Source organism: Cannabis sativa, chromosome 1 (genome assembly GCF_029168945.1).
Source record: "Cannabis sativa cultivar Pink pepper isolate KNU-18-1 chromosome 1, ASM2916894v1, whole genome shotgun sequence".
In the NCBI taxonomy this organism is placed as follows: Eukaryota; Viridiplantae; Streptophyta; class Magnoliopsida; order Rosales; family Cannabaceae; genus Cannabis; species Cannabis sativa.
In genome coordinates, this window is record NC_083601.1 from 51,486,646 (window position 1) to 51,502,144 (window position 15,499).

The 15,499-nt window shown below is 27.3% G+C and overlaps 1 protein-coding gene and 1 long non-coding RNA gene across 2 annotated transcripts; both read right to left on the reverse strand.

Annotated features, from left to right (window-relative positions):
• Nucleotides 1–740: 740 nt before the first annotated feature.
• On the reverse strand, nucleotides 741–4,954 carry LOC115704013 (metal tolerance protein 10-like). The gene is made up of 6 exons (XM_030631234.2): nucleotides 4,504–4,954; nucleotides 4,282–4,394; nucleotides 3,292–3,537; nucleotides 2,795–2,875; nucleotides 2,433–2,663; nucleotides 741–1,404 (listed from the first exon to the last, which is right to left on the reverse strand). The coding sequence occupies exons 1-6, from the start codon at nucleotides 4,691–4,693 to the stop codon at nucleotides 1,057–1,059; spliced, it is 1,209 nt and encodes a 402-aa protein (XP_030487094.2). The 5' UTR covers nucleotides 4,694–4,954; the 3' UTR covers nucleotides 741–1,056.
• A 524-nt stretch (nucleotides 4,955–5,478) lies between these two features.
• Nucleotides 5,479–7,090, reverse strand: LOC133029320 (uncharacterized). Its single transcript, XR_009683464.1, has 3 exons — nucleotides 6,666–7,090; nucleotides 6,500–6,568; nucleotides 5,479–5,775 (listed from the first exon to the last, which is right to left on the reverse strand). It is a non-coding gene; the product is annotated as an uncharacterized LOC133029320 (long non-coding RNA).
• Between the last annotated feature and the right edge of the window lie 8,409 nt (nucleotides 7,091–15,499).

The window sequence follows — 15,499 nt, forward strand, 5'->3', positions numbered from 1 at the left end:
ATTATCCAATATAAAATATTAATAATTCAACATTCAAACATATATCATCAAAAATGTCTTTACAAACTTTTCAGGCATAAATTCTAACATTCATGTCATTGCCCATATGGCGAGAGACCAATACTTGAGTTTGGCTAAGTGTTGGATCACTAGGGTGTGAACCTCGCAATCTACTTTTGGTTCGAGTCATTCCCTCAAATCTTTTAACGGTTATCTCATCATAATGTGGTTTAAGACTTTAAGTATGATTGCTTCCATGAGGGGGAGAATTAATGAGTGAAAAAATAGATTAGGTGGCGTTTGGTTGTGAGGAATAAAAATATAAGAACAGGAATGGAATAAAATTTAAAATATATATAAAAAAAAAAATTGTTACATTGGAGTTGTCTTTCTATCATTTTTAATTCTACTAAAATGGAGGAAAGAGCATTTCATTAGAATGCAATTTTCAATACTTTACAATACAACCAATGGAATGAAAATTGTTTCTTTTCCATTGATTCATTCTATTTCATTATCTCCAACTAAACGCCACCTAAAAGAAAGAGAAGCAGTGTGGAGGAGGAGCGGGGAGCGGGGAGTATCCTCATATGGAGAAAAAAGGAGAGCGGAGAGTGTCCTCGTGTGGAGAAGAGAAGGGGATCAGAGAGCATCCCCACGTGAAGGAAGATGAGAGGGGGAGTAGGGAGCTAATTATGTTGTCAAAGTAGATAGAAATTATACAACTCTCATTTGAATAAATATATAGCAAATATAATTTGATAAGAAAAACATGTGTTAAAAATAACATGTATTACATTCACTCTTTCTTTTTTTTAGAAAAATATTACATTAAGACTTGAAAAGATAAATTAGAAATCATAATTGTCAAGAAATCGATAAAAGATCCAGAGTTATAATTAGACAATCCATAATCAACCTTTTTCTATTAAAAAGAAGAAAAAAAAACACAAATAATTACTTAAAGCACCTTAAGAAATTAATCAATTATTGTTTTCTAGATTAATGATGGAAAAAAATAATAATAACAATAGCTTTTTAATGATATATAATATATCATGGAACTTTTGGTTTGTGCTCTGGCTTGTGAGTGACATCAAAGTCAACATGAACAAATGCTCTCTCGACTTCTGGCAATTTTTCAATTTTGTCTTGAAGTGTCTCTCCAATGAAATGTGCATTGCTTAGAGACATTTCACCAGGTAACACTATATCAACCTCAACAAAATATTCAGTTCCAAATTTATATGCTTTCACAGTCTCAATTTGCTTAATTTCTTCATGATGATTCCATATTAGGTATGTAAGCTTTGCTAGATACTCTGGTGGTGCTGTCCTTGCAATCAATGACCAAACATTCTCCATCACTGTGTTTGACCAATTACCCATTGTGTATAATGCGATCTGCACGTATAATTAAACATAATTAATAAGAAGAATTGTAAGTAGTTTTGATTGGAAATTATATTATCAACTATCAAATTAATTTGGAGTGTTTTCTCTCTTCCAATCTTGATTTCTAAAGACATTTTCTTTTTTAAATCAGGGCTCGTTGCTTGAATGGGGTTTAAAGCACGACTTTGTTTGGAAGTGAAAGTTATTATATGTTGAGAATCATGGAGTTCCATCTATCTGAAAACCAATTGGCAATGAGTGGAGTAGTCCATGTTCTTATATATGGCTCAATTCTCTACCATTTATTCCATGTGGGACGACAATGTCACAATATTATACAACAATTGCAATCATGGACAGTATCATCTCATGCTTCGAGGGGTAATTCTATCTTTTATTTTAACTTTATCTTTGACTTTATCCTTTCAGGGTCAGGCTTGAGCTAAAGCAGGTCACCCAACACAGAGCCCAAAAAAAATATTTTTCATTTAAAATTAGACATATTTTTAGTAATTTTTGAACATACTACACATTTTTTAAATAAATGACGCAATAATTTTCTTTTTCTTAAGCCCATCTAATTTCAGAGCCGGTCTTGGATTCTTTCAGTTGGGTGAGGTTTTGTTCTAATGGGTTGGCTCCTGTTTGGCGGGTGAGCTTCTACGTGTTGGGGGTATGGGTGTAGTGTCGGGATAATTGTGGTGATTAACGAGTTTAGTGTGGTTATTCGGCCTAGATTCCAGTCGGGGTGGTGTTTTACAGGCTTAAGCATATGGAGCTAAGCTAGTAGTTGTTATGGCTTTGACCCCTATTGGAAAGTTCAGTCTAAGAATGGTTAAAGTCATTGCTTTGTTCTTGTACATAATGTCTAATTACTTATCAATACATTTTTTTAAGCTTTTTACAAAGTAAAGAACTATCATAATTTCAATTTTCTTTTGAAATTCATTCATAAAATCTTTAAAAAAAAAATAAAATAAAGAATAGAAGTGTATCAAAATACTTGTTTTAGAATAATCTAAATTATAAGTACTTACAAGAATAGCACCGAGGGGATCGATCCACCAATAGAATTTTATAGCCAAAACAGCAGCACCAAGGCCAATTGAGTTGGTAATAACATCAAAGAAATGGTCTTGGGCATATGCTCTCACTATTTCATTACTGAATCTTCGACAATATACCATTAACACAAATTTCACCACTGTCACTGATACCATTATCCCTATCATCCATTTCTCTTTCACTGAGTCTCTTTCTGGTTGTGTCTACAAATTTATCATTAATAATAATTAATAACTTTCTGATTTTCCTTAAAAAAAAAATTATAATCAAATTTATGTTTAATGTATGTGACACTTAACATTAATGTTAAATTTATAGTGTGTTTAGTGCGTACCTTTGTTAGAAGTTCTCGACCTGATTCGAACAGTATTTGTAGCCCAAGAGTAGCCATTACTGATGCAAAAACAACAATTCCCTATATACATTTGGTACTATTTCATCAGTAAGAAAATAAAAAGTAGTGAAAAAAAGAAAAGAAAATAAAACAATAGTGATGGAAATAAAAGTGAAAAATAGGTGACAAAAGGTAAATAATATTTAGGGAACAAAAATATATGTTTTTTTTTTAGCATTGTTATTAGATATTACACTTTTTATAAATGAGATCTCATAATTGATTAACCATGTTTGGTAAAAGTTATTTTCTTTATAGTCTATAGATGGGTGAAATCTAATATAATTTTATTATTTTTCTAACTTTTTTTTTATATAATTTCTAAATTATCCACATATTAAAAAAGTAATATTTTTATTTTCAAATTTTATTGTAACTAAAAATAGTCTGGCACTAATAAGTGTTTCAATGATCTAAGTTTAAGGAAGGGTACTTACGACAGGTTGCATACGACTCTTGCCAATTGGGTAATAAAACTCATTTGGTTTTCTCATTGAATAAGAAGTGAACCAAAGAATGAATCCAGACAAGAGATCTAAGAGTGAGTCGAGAGTGGAAGCTATGACTGCCAATGATTTACTCTCAACAGAGGCATACACTTTAGCCAAGAACAACACCAAATTAGCCACGTTCGATGCATAGATTGCCAACCTCTCATTTCTCGCAAGCTCCTTCATTTCATCCTAAAAATACATAACTCAATCAACATCTTCTTTCAAATATCTAATTTCCACAATATAATTAGATATCTTCTATGTCATTATAAAGATATCTTCTAAAAGTGCCTTAATTAGGATAAGGTCACAACTCACAAGGCAATAATATTGCTGTAGTTATTGATTTGCCATAATCATGCCTCATGCCTGCCCCTATATGGCATGATTTTATTTTAAGAATAAAATTAAATAATATTTAAATTAAATAAAGTCAAATAGTTTTCAAAATATTTTAGTAACATTTATGAAGAGAGTAAAATAGAAAAGAAAAACAAATTACTCTTCTTTCTCAGTTTTTACGAGTTTGTTCTCTTTTTCTTTTTAATTTTTTTTTTTTTAAAATCATTTTAATATAGATAATGTTCTTAAAAAAAAGTCAGCAGGAACAAATTAATGAAAATTAAATATTTATATATCCGCCATATTTTGATTTTTTTTTTTCAAAATGGAAGGCACATTAATGAAAAAAAAATTCAAAATGAAATGAAGGCATGATATTAATTTTGCAGGTGAAGAAGACTCACTCTGATTAATTTATTAGTTTTTACATTATTACTATTATCTCTTTTTTATGTTTAACTGTGTAAATTATTGGGAAAAATAAAAATAAAATTCACATTCATGTTAGAAAAGCATTTTATCATTAGACAATACATATATGAAAATAAATTGTAGGGAACAAGGAAGACAAATAATAAAGGAATTAATTACCTCAGTTAAAGTTCCAGGCAAAGTTCCTAACTCAGTAAATGAATCAACTTCATCGAATCCCTCAAGAAGTTTAACCTGCCTCTTGTAATATTCAGCAATTTTTCTTTGCCTCCCTACAAAAAAAAAAGTAAAAATGTAAAAGGAAAAAACAAAACTAAGAAAACCATTTTTAATAAAATTATGAAAACTAAAATAATTATATATAGTATTATTGGTTATTACTTAATGAGTTGATGAAATGGCCTATGCCAAACTGAGATGAAGTATGGCTCTCCGGAAGCTTGTACTCATCCATGCTAAGCCGCCACGATGGTTCGGTTGGCGCTATGCCGTTCGTTGCTGCTCCTGCAGGAGACAGCAACTCTGTCCTGTAGTCAAATGAATCTGTTCGAAGAGCATCGTCACTTGTCATGTTATTAATTAATATGTTTTTGTATGTCGTAATAATAATAATAGTAGTAGTAATAATTTCGAGAAAATTGATGTTGATTATTTGGAAAAGAATTAGAAATGAGAATACAACTTTGTAAACTCAACATGTTGATCTATGTATAAATACAAAGTAGGAAACTTGTAGTATATAAACAAGTGTTGTTTAATTTATTAATTAATTGACCTATTAATCATAATTAAAGACACATGAAGCGTGGGTTAGATTGACTAACTGCCCACATCATTGTTAAAATAAAAGCATGGAGAATGTTGTTTTTCTTTCTTATTAATTTAAATAACAAAAAACTGTTATTATACATTATTTTAATTTTTAATGTGAATGGAATCTTCAATATATAAATATATATATAAATAAGTAATATTAAAAATAAAAATATCCCTTAGAGGAGAGAAGGAAATATCGCGTATTAATTCCAATTAAGTTACTTCTAATTAATGTCACTACAACAAATATAAGAATTAGAGGCGGAAGGGTCCGCCGGTAATAATTAAAAAATCCGCCGGTAAAGATCTTTAGAGGCGGGCTCCGCCGGTAATAATCCGCCGGTAATAAAGGGTCGCTATTAACAATAATTAGCGGCGGACTAACAGTACCCCGCCGCTATTAATAGTGTCAGATTCGTAATCTGACACTATTATTAGCGGCGGACCACTCCGCCTCTAATACTTTTAAATTTATTTTTTAATATAAATTAATATTAAATAAATTTAAAATAAAAAAAAACATTAAATAATAAAAATATATTAAAAACCAATTATCTAATTTAAATATAAATCAAATTTAAAATTAATATAAAATTACAATATCCATTAAACAAACTAACTAATACTCATACTATCCAACTAAATAATTACATTAACTAAGTTTACAAATTAAATGCATAAACTAATCATTAATGTTGTTCATCATCACTTCAAAACAATAAAGGTCAATTTGGTGAAGCTCTTCATCTACCGTGCCATGCGAAGATCACCTAAGCGGTCTATCTTAAAATTGATTCCGAAATTGTTGGCGTATGAGGATAAGTAAAAATGTTACTCCTGTTGTTGCGAACCAATAACCTCACAATTATTATTAAGTACTTAAATTAAATAATTGTAAGATTATATCACAATTTAATCAAAATATTATTCTTGTTTAAATAACTTATTTAATGGAAAAATTATATTAAATAAATACACACTATGAAATAAGTAAAATTTAAATACATACTCATTTAAAAAAAAATAAACAAATAAATACACACAAAAATATTAAAATATTACATCAACTCAAGTATTATTTTCTTTTACTAATATAAATATACATAAGCACTTATTTAGGCTATTGAAAAACACAATAATTTCACAAATAAAAATTTGTAATAAAATACTACTTATTCAAAACTATAATATATTCTAATTGTATTTTCTGACAAAAAAAAAATACATATACATAATAATATATATAAATATATTATATATATTAAAAAAGTATATATATATATAAAAAATATGTATAACTTTTAAATTACTGTATAATATTTTTTTTTGAAATATACAAATATATATACTCTTAATCAATACATACACTCCTTCTCAAAAACAAAAAAAAATCAATACATTCACATAATTTATATTTAATCAGAAAAATATACACCTCAATAAATTAATATATATCAATTTTCTAAAAAAAAAATTATATATACCCATGTTCACATATATACCTCATTTATTAATAAAGTTTTTTAAAAATGATTAAAAATAAATAAGAGAAGAAACTGACCCAAAAATAATGGTTTCCTTTTGATTTCCTTTGTCGTAGTGCTCTAGCATTTCCACAGAGAGAAAATAACTAAAAAGAGAGAAAGAGAGACCCATTTTTAAATATATAATTAAATATTTCTCAAGTAAATATTCAAAAAAAAAAATATATCAGAGATCATACTCACCCATTAGAGGAGACTATCATTAATTTGGTGAGATGTAGGGGTGGATTTAAAGGAGCAAGAGGAGAGGAATTGATGGTGGTAAGGACGGAGACGAAGAGACGAAGAGAGAGAGAAATAGAAATTAATGAAGAGTAAAGATGAAGATGATATATATATAAAATTATTAGGGGCGGAGATCCGCCGGTAATAATAGGATCCGCCGGTAATAATAAAAGTATAATATTTAAAATATTATTTAATATTATTAGTGGCGGACTTCCGCCGGTAATAGTCCGCCGCTAATAAATTTGAAATTTAATACCGGGAGAATTCCCGCACAAACCAATTCTTTCAATATTATTTTATTTTTTTAAAAAATAAACCCTACTATTAGCGGCGGATTTAGTCCGCCCCTAATAATTCCGCCGGTAATGTAACATTTTCTTGTAGTGGTTTTTTAGTAAAAGGAAAAAAAACATGTTTTGAACGAATTTATTGTTTTGAACTGCGTTTTATTGTTTTGAACGAATTTATTAATTAATATATTTTATGATTTTTATTAAAAATAAAGTAATATTAAAAATATCTTTTTTTTAGATAAATATTAAACATGTTTTTTAGTAAAAGGAAAAAAAAAACGTAAAATGATACCTTAGGGATGAATTTTCTAATGTCTACACAAATGTAGGATTATGCATTAACACTAAATTTTTAATTTGAATTAATTTTAGAATATGTGACAAAGTGATATTAATGGCATGCATCGTTGATCATGCAATCAATTCTTTAGTCTCACTTTTGGTAGTTTTATATATGTCGCTTCTATTTACAAGACTTATGTGTTTTTTTGAAAAATCATTGTAAATGTACTAAGTGAAGTAGGTCAATTCTTGAGTCACCCTAAAATTTATTTGATTTTAAAATTGTTATTCATCAAAAATGCTCTCAATGCCACGTTAATTTTTTTGTTCAAGCTGTGGACGGGGATGATGAAGGTATGCTAACCAGTACCATGAAAACATATTGTTGCTAGAGCGAAATGCATGGTGCTCATCTCGGGTCTAAAGTTATTACAGGTTAGGCCTATACTATTTACAAATTAAATAACATAATATTAAAATTAAAATGATGATATATTATGTTATATTATTTTTAATATAATAATATGTAGATTAAAATGTGGTAATATATAATATTATGTGAATAATATATATTAAGTGTGTATGGTAAATAAATGTGTAACCTATAACTTAACTTACACTTTTGTAACCTACATAGTAACTTGGAGAGGAGTTACAATTTGTTGTCATTTGTAACTCTTGTGTTGATCACATATTATTAGTGTAATAAAAGGGTTGTTACACAATTTGGTTTAAGGATTTCAAAATTATGATGATATAGTTGTTACAAAATGTAATACTCATTTATGGGAGAGAAATGAGGTGGTATTTTGAATCCTTAGAGTGATCATCTAAACACTATATAAAAGAGTCTAATGTGCTCATAGAGATGAAGTTTTCTATCAAAAAAGCACATTGCTAGAAAACCTTAAGGCTTGATAATTCCTAAAGCTATTTCCTAGAGAGTTCCCTTAGTGCTTAGAGATAGGGGGAAATAAGCTTTTGGACAAAGGTGTAATACCTTGTTCAAGTCATGGTGATCCCCACTAATCTACACTCAAGGTTGTGAGTGAGTATTTATATATATATACATATATTATTCTCTTGTTATATATATATATATTATAATACATGTGTTGTAATCTTCTCTTCTACCTTTCATATATATAGAATATATAGTGTATATATATGTATTGTAACATATATTTAATCAATCTCTTATTTTAGTCCTTGTATTATTTTACAATAGAGTTGTAATAAATCTTGATTTTCTTCCATTGTTATAAAATCTCTAACAATCAAAAGCTTATCCCTTTTCAATGGAAGAGGTGATAAATCAAGATTGTGAGAATACAAGGATAAGAGATTTTATGTGAAAGTCATTCATGGGTGAGCATGATGGTGAATATTATGTGATTTACTATTATATATGATAGTAATATATATGATATATATATATAATATATATATGTGACATATATGTGATTATGTGTTTGTATCATATTAATATATATAGTAGTATATAATATGATATTTAATTTTTATATCATGCTATTATATGTATATATGTGAGATATATAATATATAATATGTATGTATGAGTAATATATATTATATATATGTAGAGCATGTGATATAATATATATTAGTGAGATTAAATATGTAGAAATAATTACTTCTATGTATTTATGTGAGACATGTATATATAATATATATTATGTGTATATAATATATATCATGTATATTAATATGTATCTATGTTATATATGTGTGAGGTATGTAACATATATAGTTGTGTAATTAATGTATATATTATGTGTATATGATATATATGTATATTAGTATATATGTTATATATATATGAGATATGTAACATATATATTGTGAATTTAATATTGATATTATGTGTATGTTACATATAAGAAGTTGATTAGTAACATACATATTATATTAATATATGAGTTACATAGCATGATAATAATGTTGATAGTAATAAAATAGTGTTTATTATTATTGTGAGAATTATTATCATCTATTTTGTGAATAAAGAATATTTTGAATTCTTTTTCAATTTGGTGGTGAACATCTCACTTAATGAGATAATAAAAGATGGCTTTTGAGAAGTTACATCTTTTATTGGGTTATAAGAGATAATCATCTCATATTTGAGATAAGAAAAAGTGGACTATGAGAGTTACACTTTTATTGGACTTGCATTGTCATAAGCAAGAACAAATGGATTAAAAGTGAATCCAAACTTGTGAAATGAGCCATAAATTGGAAGAACAATTTTGAACTCAAAAGTAAATGAATCAATGTGGATTAAAAAAAAAATAGTGAAGCAATTTTGAATCTTAAAAAATCAAAGTTGTGAACAACATTATGAGAATTTTGTTAACTTTGGTATAATTTTGGGCTAATCTCAATGAGGAGATAACCTTAAAATTATGAGTAAAAATAATCACATTATTTTATAAGTGGTGATGTGAGTTTGATATTTTAGTTTTGTTGAGAAAACTAAAAATGTCAAATGGTATTTTTAAAGTGGCCTTAAAGAGTCATTTGAAGAGGAAAATACACAAAAGTGATATTTTATATACACTTTATGGTAAAAATGTGGGGGTGAGCTACAAATTTAATCAAAATGTGTTGAGACATTATTGATTAATTTATTTGATTTTGAATTCAAATTCTAAATCAAATTTGGCTATGTGTATATGTAAAATTTTGACATATTTTGATGTCAAAGTTAAGTGAAAATAATTTCAAGAAAGAAATTAATTAAAAGAGTTATAGAGACAAAGTGGTCTTCTATATTTTAAAATCAAGATATTGTCTTGATAATGAAATGTGAAAGTGTGGGGGTGTATACTCTAATATGAGAAAGTTTAGACATACTTGGTGTCTAAAAATAAAATATGAGAATTTAGACATGTTTGGTGTCTAAATTGGTGTATTTTTGATATGTTTGGTATCAAAATTATTGAGAATTTGAGTTGTGTGAAAATTAATTTTTTATGATTGAATTTTCAAAGCTTAAGTACTTAAGGAGAAAAGTGGTCACAAAGTGAACACTATATTTTGGCATGCATGATTCACATGGAATCAATAGTGAGAGGTTATAACAAATCGCTTAATCTCCGTACAAGATTAAAGCATGAATTTTCGAGGGATGAGACCTAAACTCCCTTAGTGTTTTACTCATTGATGGTAACCTATCTTAACACTAGTAAACATCTAGTCTTAAGTTCAATAGGTAATAACAAGTCAATAGAGTGAATATGGTACTCAATTGTCTCATCTATGAATGAGTACATGTTGTGAAAATTGAGGGTTAAAACCAAAAGGTTTTTTAATGGAGCTTAAGCTTAAGAAAACTCACTTAAGCTTAAGAAGAGTCTAAAGAGTGGTGAGACACTAAAACTCCACCTATATGGGCTAGAGATGGTGCCGCCTCTTATGAGAATTGGGAGTATTCTCTAGAGAGTCCATGAATTGGAATTTTGCACATGGACATTAACGGTGCAAGAGCGAGACATGCTGTCTCAAGTGAGCATTAGCGAGGGTGTGTGTGTTATCACCGGTTTGTACTAAAGGAATAATGGTTCAATGCTACGGCAACCAAAATTTCATCAAATTTTGTGGTAACTACACTAAGGTAAAATTCAAGTCGAAAGACATTTTACCTAATGCACCTAAGCAAGACTTCTTTAAAAGTGTGTATTTATTCAATCAAAGTGGGGGAATGTTATATTTTGATATAATATTTTGATTGATTAAATAAATGTTACAAGTGTGTTACAAGTGTGTCACACATTTTAATCTAGTGGGGGATTGTTATATTATTTTTAATATAATAATATGTAGATTAAAATGTGGTAATATATAATATTATGTGAATAATATATATTAAGTGTGTATGGTAAATAAATGTGTAACCTATAACTTAACCTACACTTTTGTAACCTACATAGTAACTTGGAGAGGAGTTACAATTTGTTGTCATTTGTAACTCTTGTGTTGATCACATATTATTAGTGTAATAAAAGGGTTGTTACACAATTTGGTTTAAGGATTTCAAAATTACGATGATATAGTTGTTACAAAATGTAATACTCATTTATGGGAGAGAAATGAGGTGGTATTTTGAATCCTTAGAGTGATCATCTAAACACTATATAAAAGAGTCTAATGTGCTCATAGAGATGAAGTTTTCTATCAAAAAAGCACATTGCTAGAAAACCCTAAGGCTTGATAATTCCTAAAGCTATTTCCTAGAGAGTTCCCTTAGTGCTTAGAGATAGGGGAAATAAGCTTTTGGACAAAGGTGTAATACCTTGTTCAAGTCATGGTGATCCCCACTAATCTACACTCAAGGTTGTGAGTGAGTATTTATATATATATACATATATTATTCTCTTGTTATATATATATATATATTATAATACATGTGTTGTAATCTTCTCTTCTACCTTTCATATATATAGAATATATAGTGTATATATATGTATTGTAACATATATTTAATCAATCTCTTATTTTAGTCCTTGTATTATTTTACAATAGAGTTGTAATAAATCTTGATTTTCTTCCATTGTTATAAAATCTCTAACATATTATAAATTAATAAGAGATTTATATATATTGCGTGTGGATGTTTAATTGTATATGATATAGTATAATAAACACAAAATTTGTAACATTTGAGGAGTTACTGGGATTTGTAACTTATAAACTAAACTTAATAATACGTAATTAAAAAAATAATTATATTTGAGGGTTAGAAGGCATGTGAAGAAAGTTTTTAGCTCTTAGAAAAATGATGAAATATTCATTTATTTTATATGAGAACGTTGGTGTATCGTTGAAGAGATTCAAAACTCAAAATTGGAGTTGAAGAAACGTTTCAGGTGATATGTTGCCTCTTACTAGGCAACATGGTAGCTTTTTTGACGTGAAACAATGTATCCCGAAGGTTCAAATGTTTTGTTCCAAGCAACATGTCGCCTGGTGCCAAGCGACATATTGCATGGAGCCTTTTTTGGGATAAAAATTGTGAAACGGAAAGCATTCAATGGGACAAATTTTCACACTTTACTCCAACATTTTTTTGCCCTGCAGATCTCTCTTATAGGACTGGTAACTGCCATTGGTATGTGGGATTTGTGTTTTAAAATTTGGTTCTTCCTTACACTATAAATAGAGGCTTTCGTTCACCTTTGTGGATACACTACTTTTCTATCTTTAAACACTAAGCTAAAAAATTATTTGAGACTTGTTTATTTCCATAAATCCATAAGTGTTGGTGGTAGAGGAAATAAACTTTTTAGACAAAGGTGCTAAACTTTGTTCAAGTTATTGGTGATCCCCCTTCATTCACTTTGTGTTCTTCTTCATCTTATTGTTGTATATATACTATACTAACTTCTCTTAGGTCATCTCCAATGGTAAAACTCAAATTTGGTGTTAAATTAACACCAAAAAACTATTATTTTAGCACTAAATTTTTTTCCAATTCTAACCACAACACTAAAAATTACACCAAATTTTACATTCTTTATTATTCTATTATTTTATCAATATAATAAAAATATTTTAATACTAAATATTTATTAAATCCAATAAATTATATTAATATATATTATTTAATCATTAAAAAAAAAATACCGTGATCTATAGTGCCCCACTATTAATTAATAGTGGGACACTATAGATCCCCATGAAAATAGGGTGAAAATTGTCGTGCCATTGGAGTAAAAAAAACAAAATTTCACACTATTTATAAGAAAATGCAGTTGGGTTGGAGATGCCCTTATTGTCAATATTATATATACATATACACTATTTGTTTACCCAAATTTTGACTATAGTAACATGATAAAAATGATTACACGTGGCATGAGGATACCGGGACTGAATTGATGAAGAACGTGTAAAGTTATGACTGTTGGAAGAGAAGTCTGACGGTCACTGATAACTCTATGAAAATAGAGTTATTTATATCTTTTTGGGCATTAAATTAGTTTTGTTCTCAAGTATTTTAAATTTATTTTAGTGATTTTATTTAATTTTACTTAGTTTTGCTTAAATATTAGTTTTAGTATTTTTAGATTAATTTTAGTAAATTTTTGTAATATTTTATCAATTTTATTTAGTTTCTCATTTTAAAAATATTATTCTCAATATTGTGTATATATGATAAGAGATCAAATGTAAAATTTGGACTTATTAAGTGTCAAAATGGTCAAAATAGAGAACAATTTAAATTATGTGGTTGATGTAGTTGATTAATTTACCAAAGTCCAATTGAGCCCAAATATCTTTTTCCAAGTTCATTTTATTTATTAATGGGCTAATATGTTTTTAATTAGTGTGATTAAAGGTTTAAAAGAAAAATACAAAGAAAAGAAAAAACAAATAAAAAAAAATGGGCTTGATCATTTTTCCTCTTTTTCCTTTTTGTAATTGGGCCAAAAGAAAGCACTAGGCATATATCATAGGGGTAAGTTGAAAAATGCCTCTTTTATTCATCAATTAATCAAATTTACCTCTAATTTTATGTTTATTTGAAACATACCTCTTTTTATATGTATTGTACCCAAAATACCCTTACATAAGAGAATCACATGGAGAGTATCTTGAAGTGATAGGGGTAAAATTGGTACAATATTTAAAAAAAGAGGTAAAGATGATAGATTTTAAAAAAGAAGGTAAAAATAAAAGATGACAATATAAAAAGGGTATAGAGTGTAATTTCCTCCATACATATCATATATCATATATGCATATATGATGAGAGGGAATTATATATAATAACATTTTATGTAATAACGATGAAGTTATAATTATATGTTATTTATAAAAAACTTACTTTTAAAAGAAAATAAAAATTAACAACCTGATATACAATAATACAGGAATACAATAACAGATGTGAAATCCTACTAATTGTTTATGTTTAATTTTAAAAACTAAAAATAAACCAACAAGAATATTTGTACCATAAATATCTTATTTTTTCAATTTCATATATTTATATATTACATGTTTTTTTGTTTATGTTACATTCTTGTTGCAGCTTTTAATCTTAATTTTGTTAAATTTTATTAAATTTGTCTAAACTAACACTTATCAATTAATTAATTGTCCACTTTCAATAAAAAAATTGTTAAATTATTTTAAAATTGAAAAAAATAAATAATAATTATTTAATTATAAAAACTAAATAAATAAATAAAAAAACATTTCTATTTTTTTCTATATATTTGAACTTGTTATTTATTTTAAAATTATTTAATAATTTTTTAAAAATAAAAATAAATTAAACTGTTAATATATTGGCATGTAACATTTTACTTGATAAAATTTGTAGTAACAACAAAAAGGAACATATAATATTGATTTGCGAAAAAAAATAAGGAAAAAAACAAAAAAATACAAAAAAGGAAAAAAAATTACAAAAATACTTTGGGCCGGCCCATTAAACATTTATACAGTCCACATACAAATATTTACAAAAATACCACATGCACTAAGCCTTCAGCTGTACAGAGCGAACCATAAAGATGAAAATACGCGCTCGTTTCAAAACTGCAAAACAACCAAAATGAAACCAAAACGAGAAAAATACAACTATTAATTCAATTGATCTGATTCAAATAAAACTGATGAAAAAGCACAATGACCACAACTATATTAAATTGAATTAAGTGTTGTGGCTTTTCAAGTTGATTTACAGTTGCATCATTATTTTAAATTAGTTTAATTCAATTGTTTGCAAGAATTTATTTTGGAAATAAGAAAAGGAGAAAACACTTTGAGAAATAGTTAGTTTCTGAAATAAATTTAAACGTTTCTTAATAGTTTCATTTTAGTTTTATTATAGTTTATTAACAGCAATAAATATAAATTGTAAATAAACAAGTATACAAACTATAATAAAACTATAAAAAAACTAAAAACAAACTGACAAGCAGAAACAACTCTACGAATATAAACTACAAACATCTAAATCGAATTGTTACTTAAAAAGAACGACAAACAACTATACCTAATAATATTCCCAAAACACATCATACATAAACATATTAAACTATTAAAAAACTAGAAAAAAAAAAACTAAAACCCACTGATTAGAGACACTAAAACAAAAACAAATGTTTCAAAATATCTAAAAAAAACTAGAAACACAAACAGAACATAAAACACAACAAAAATGAAACGAAACTAATAAGA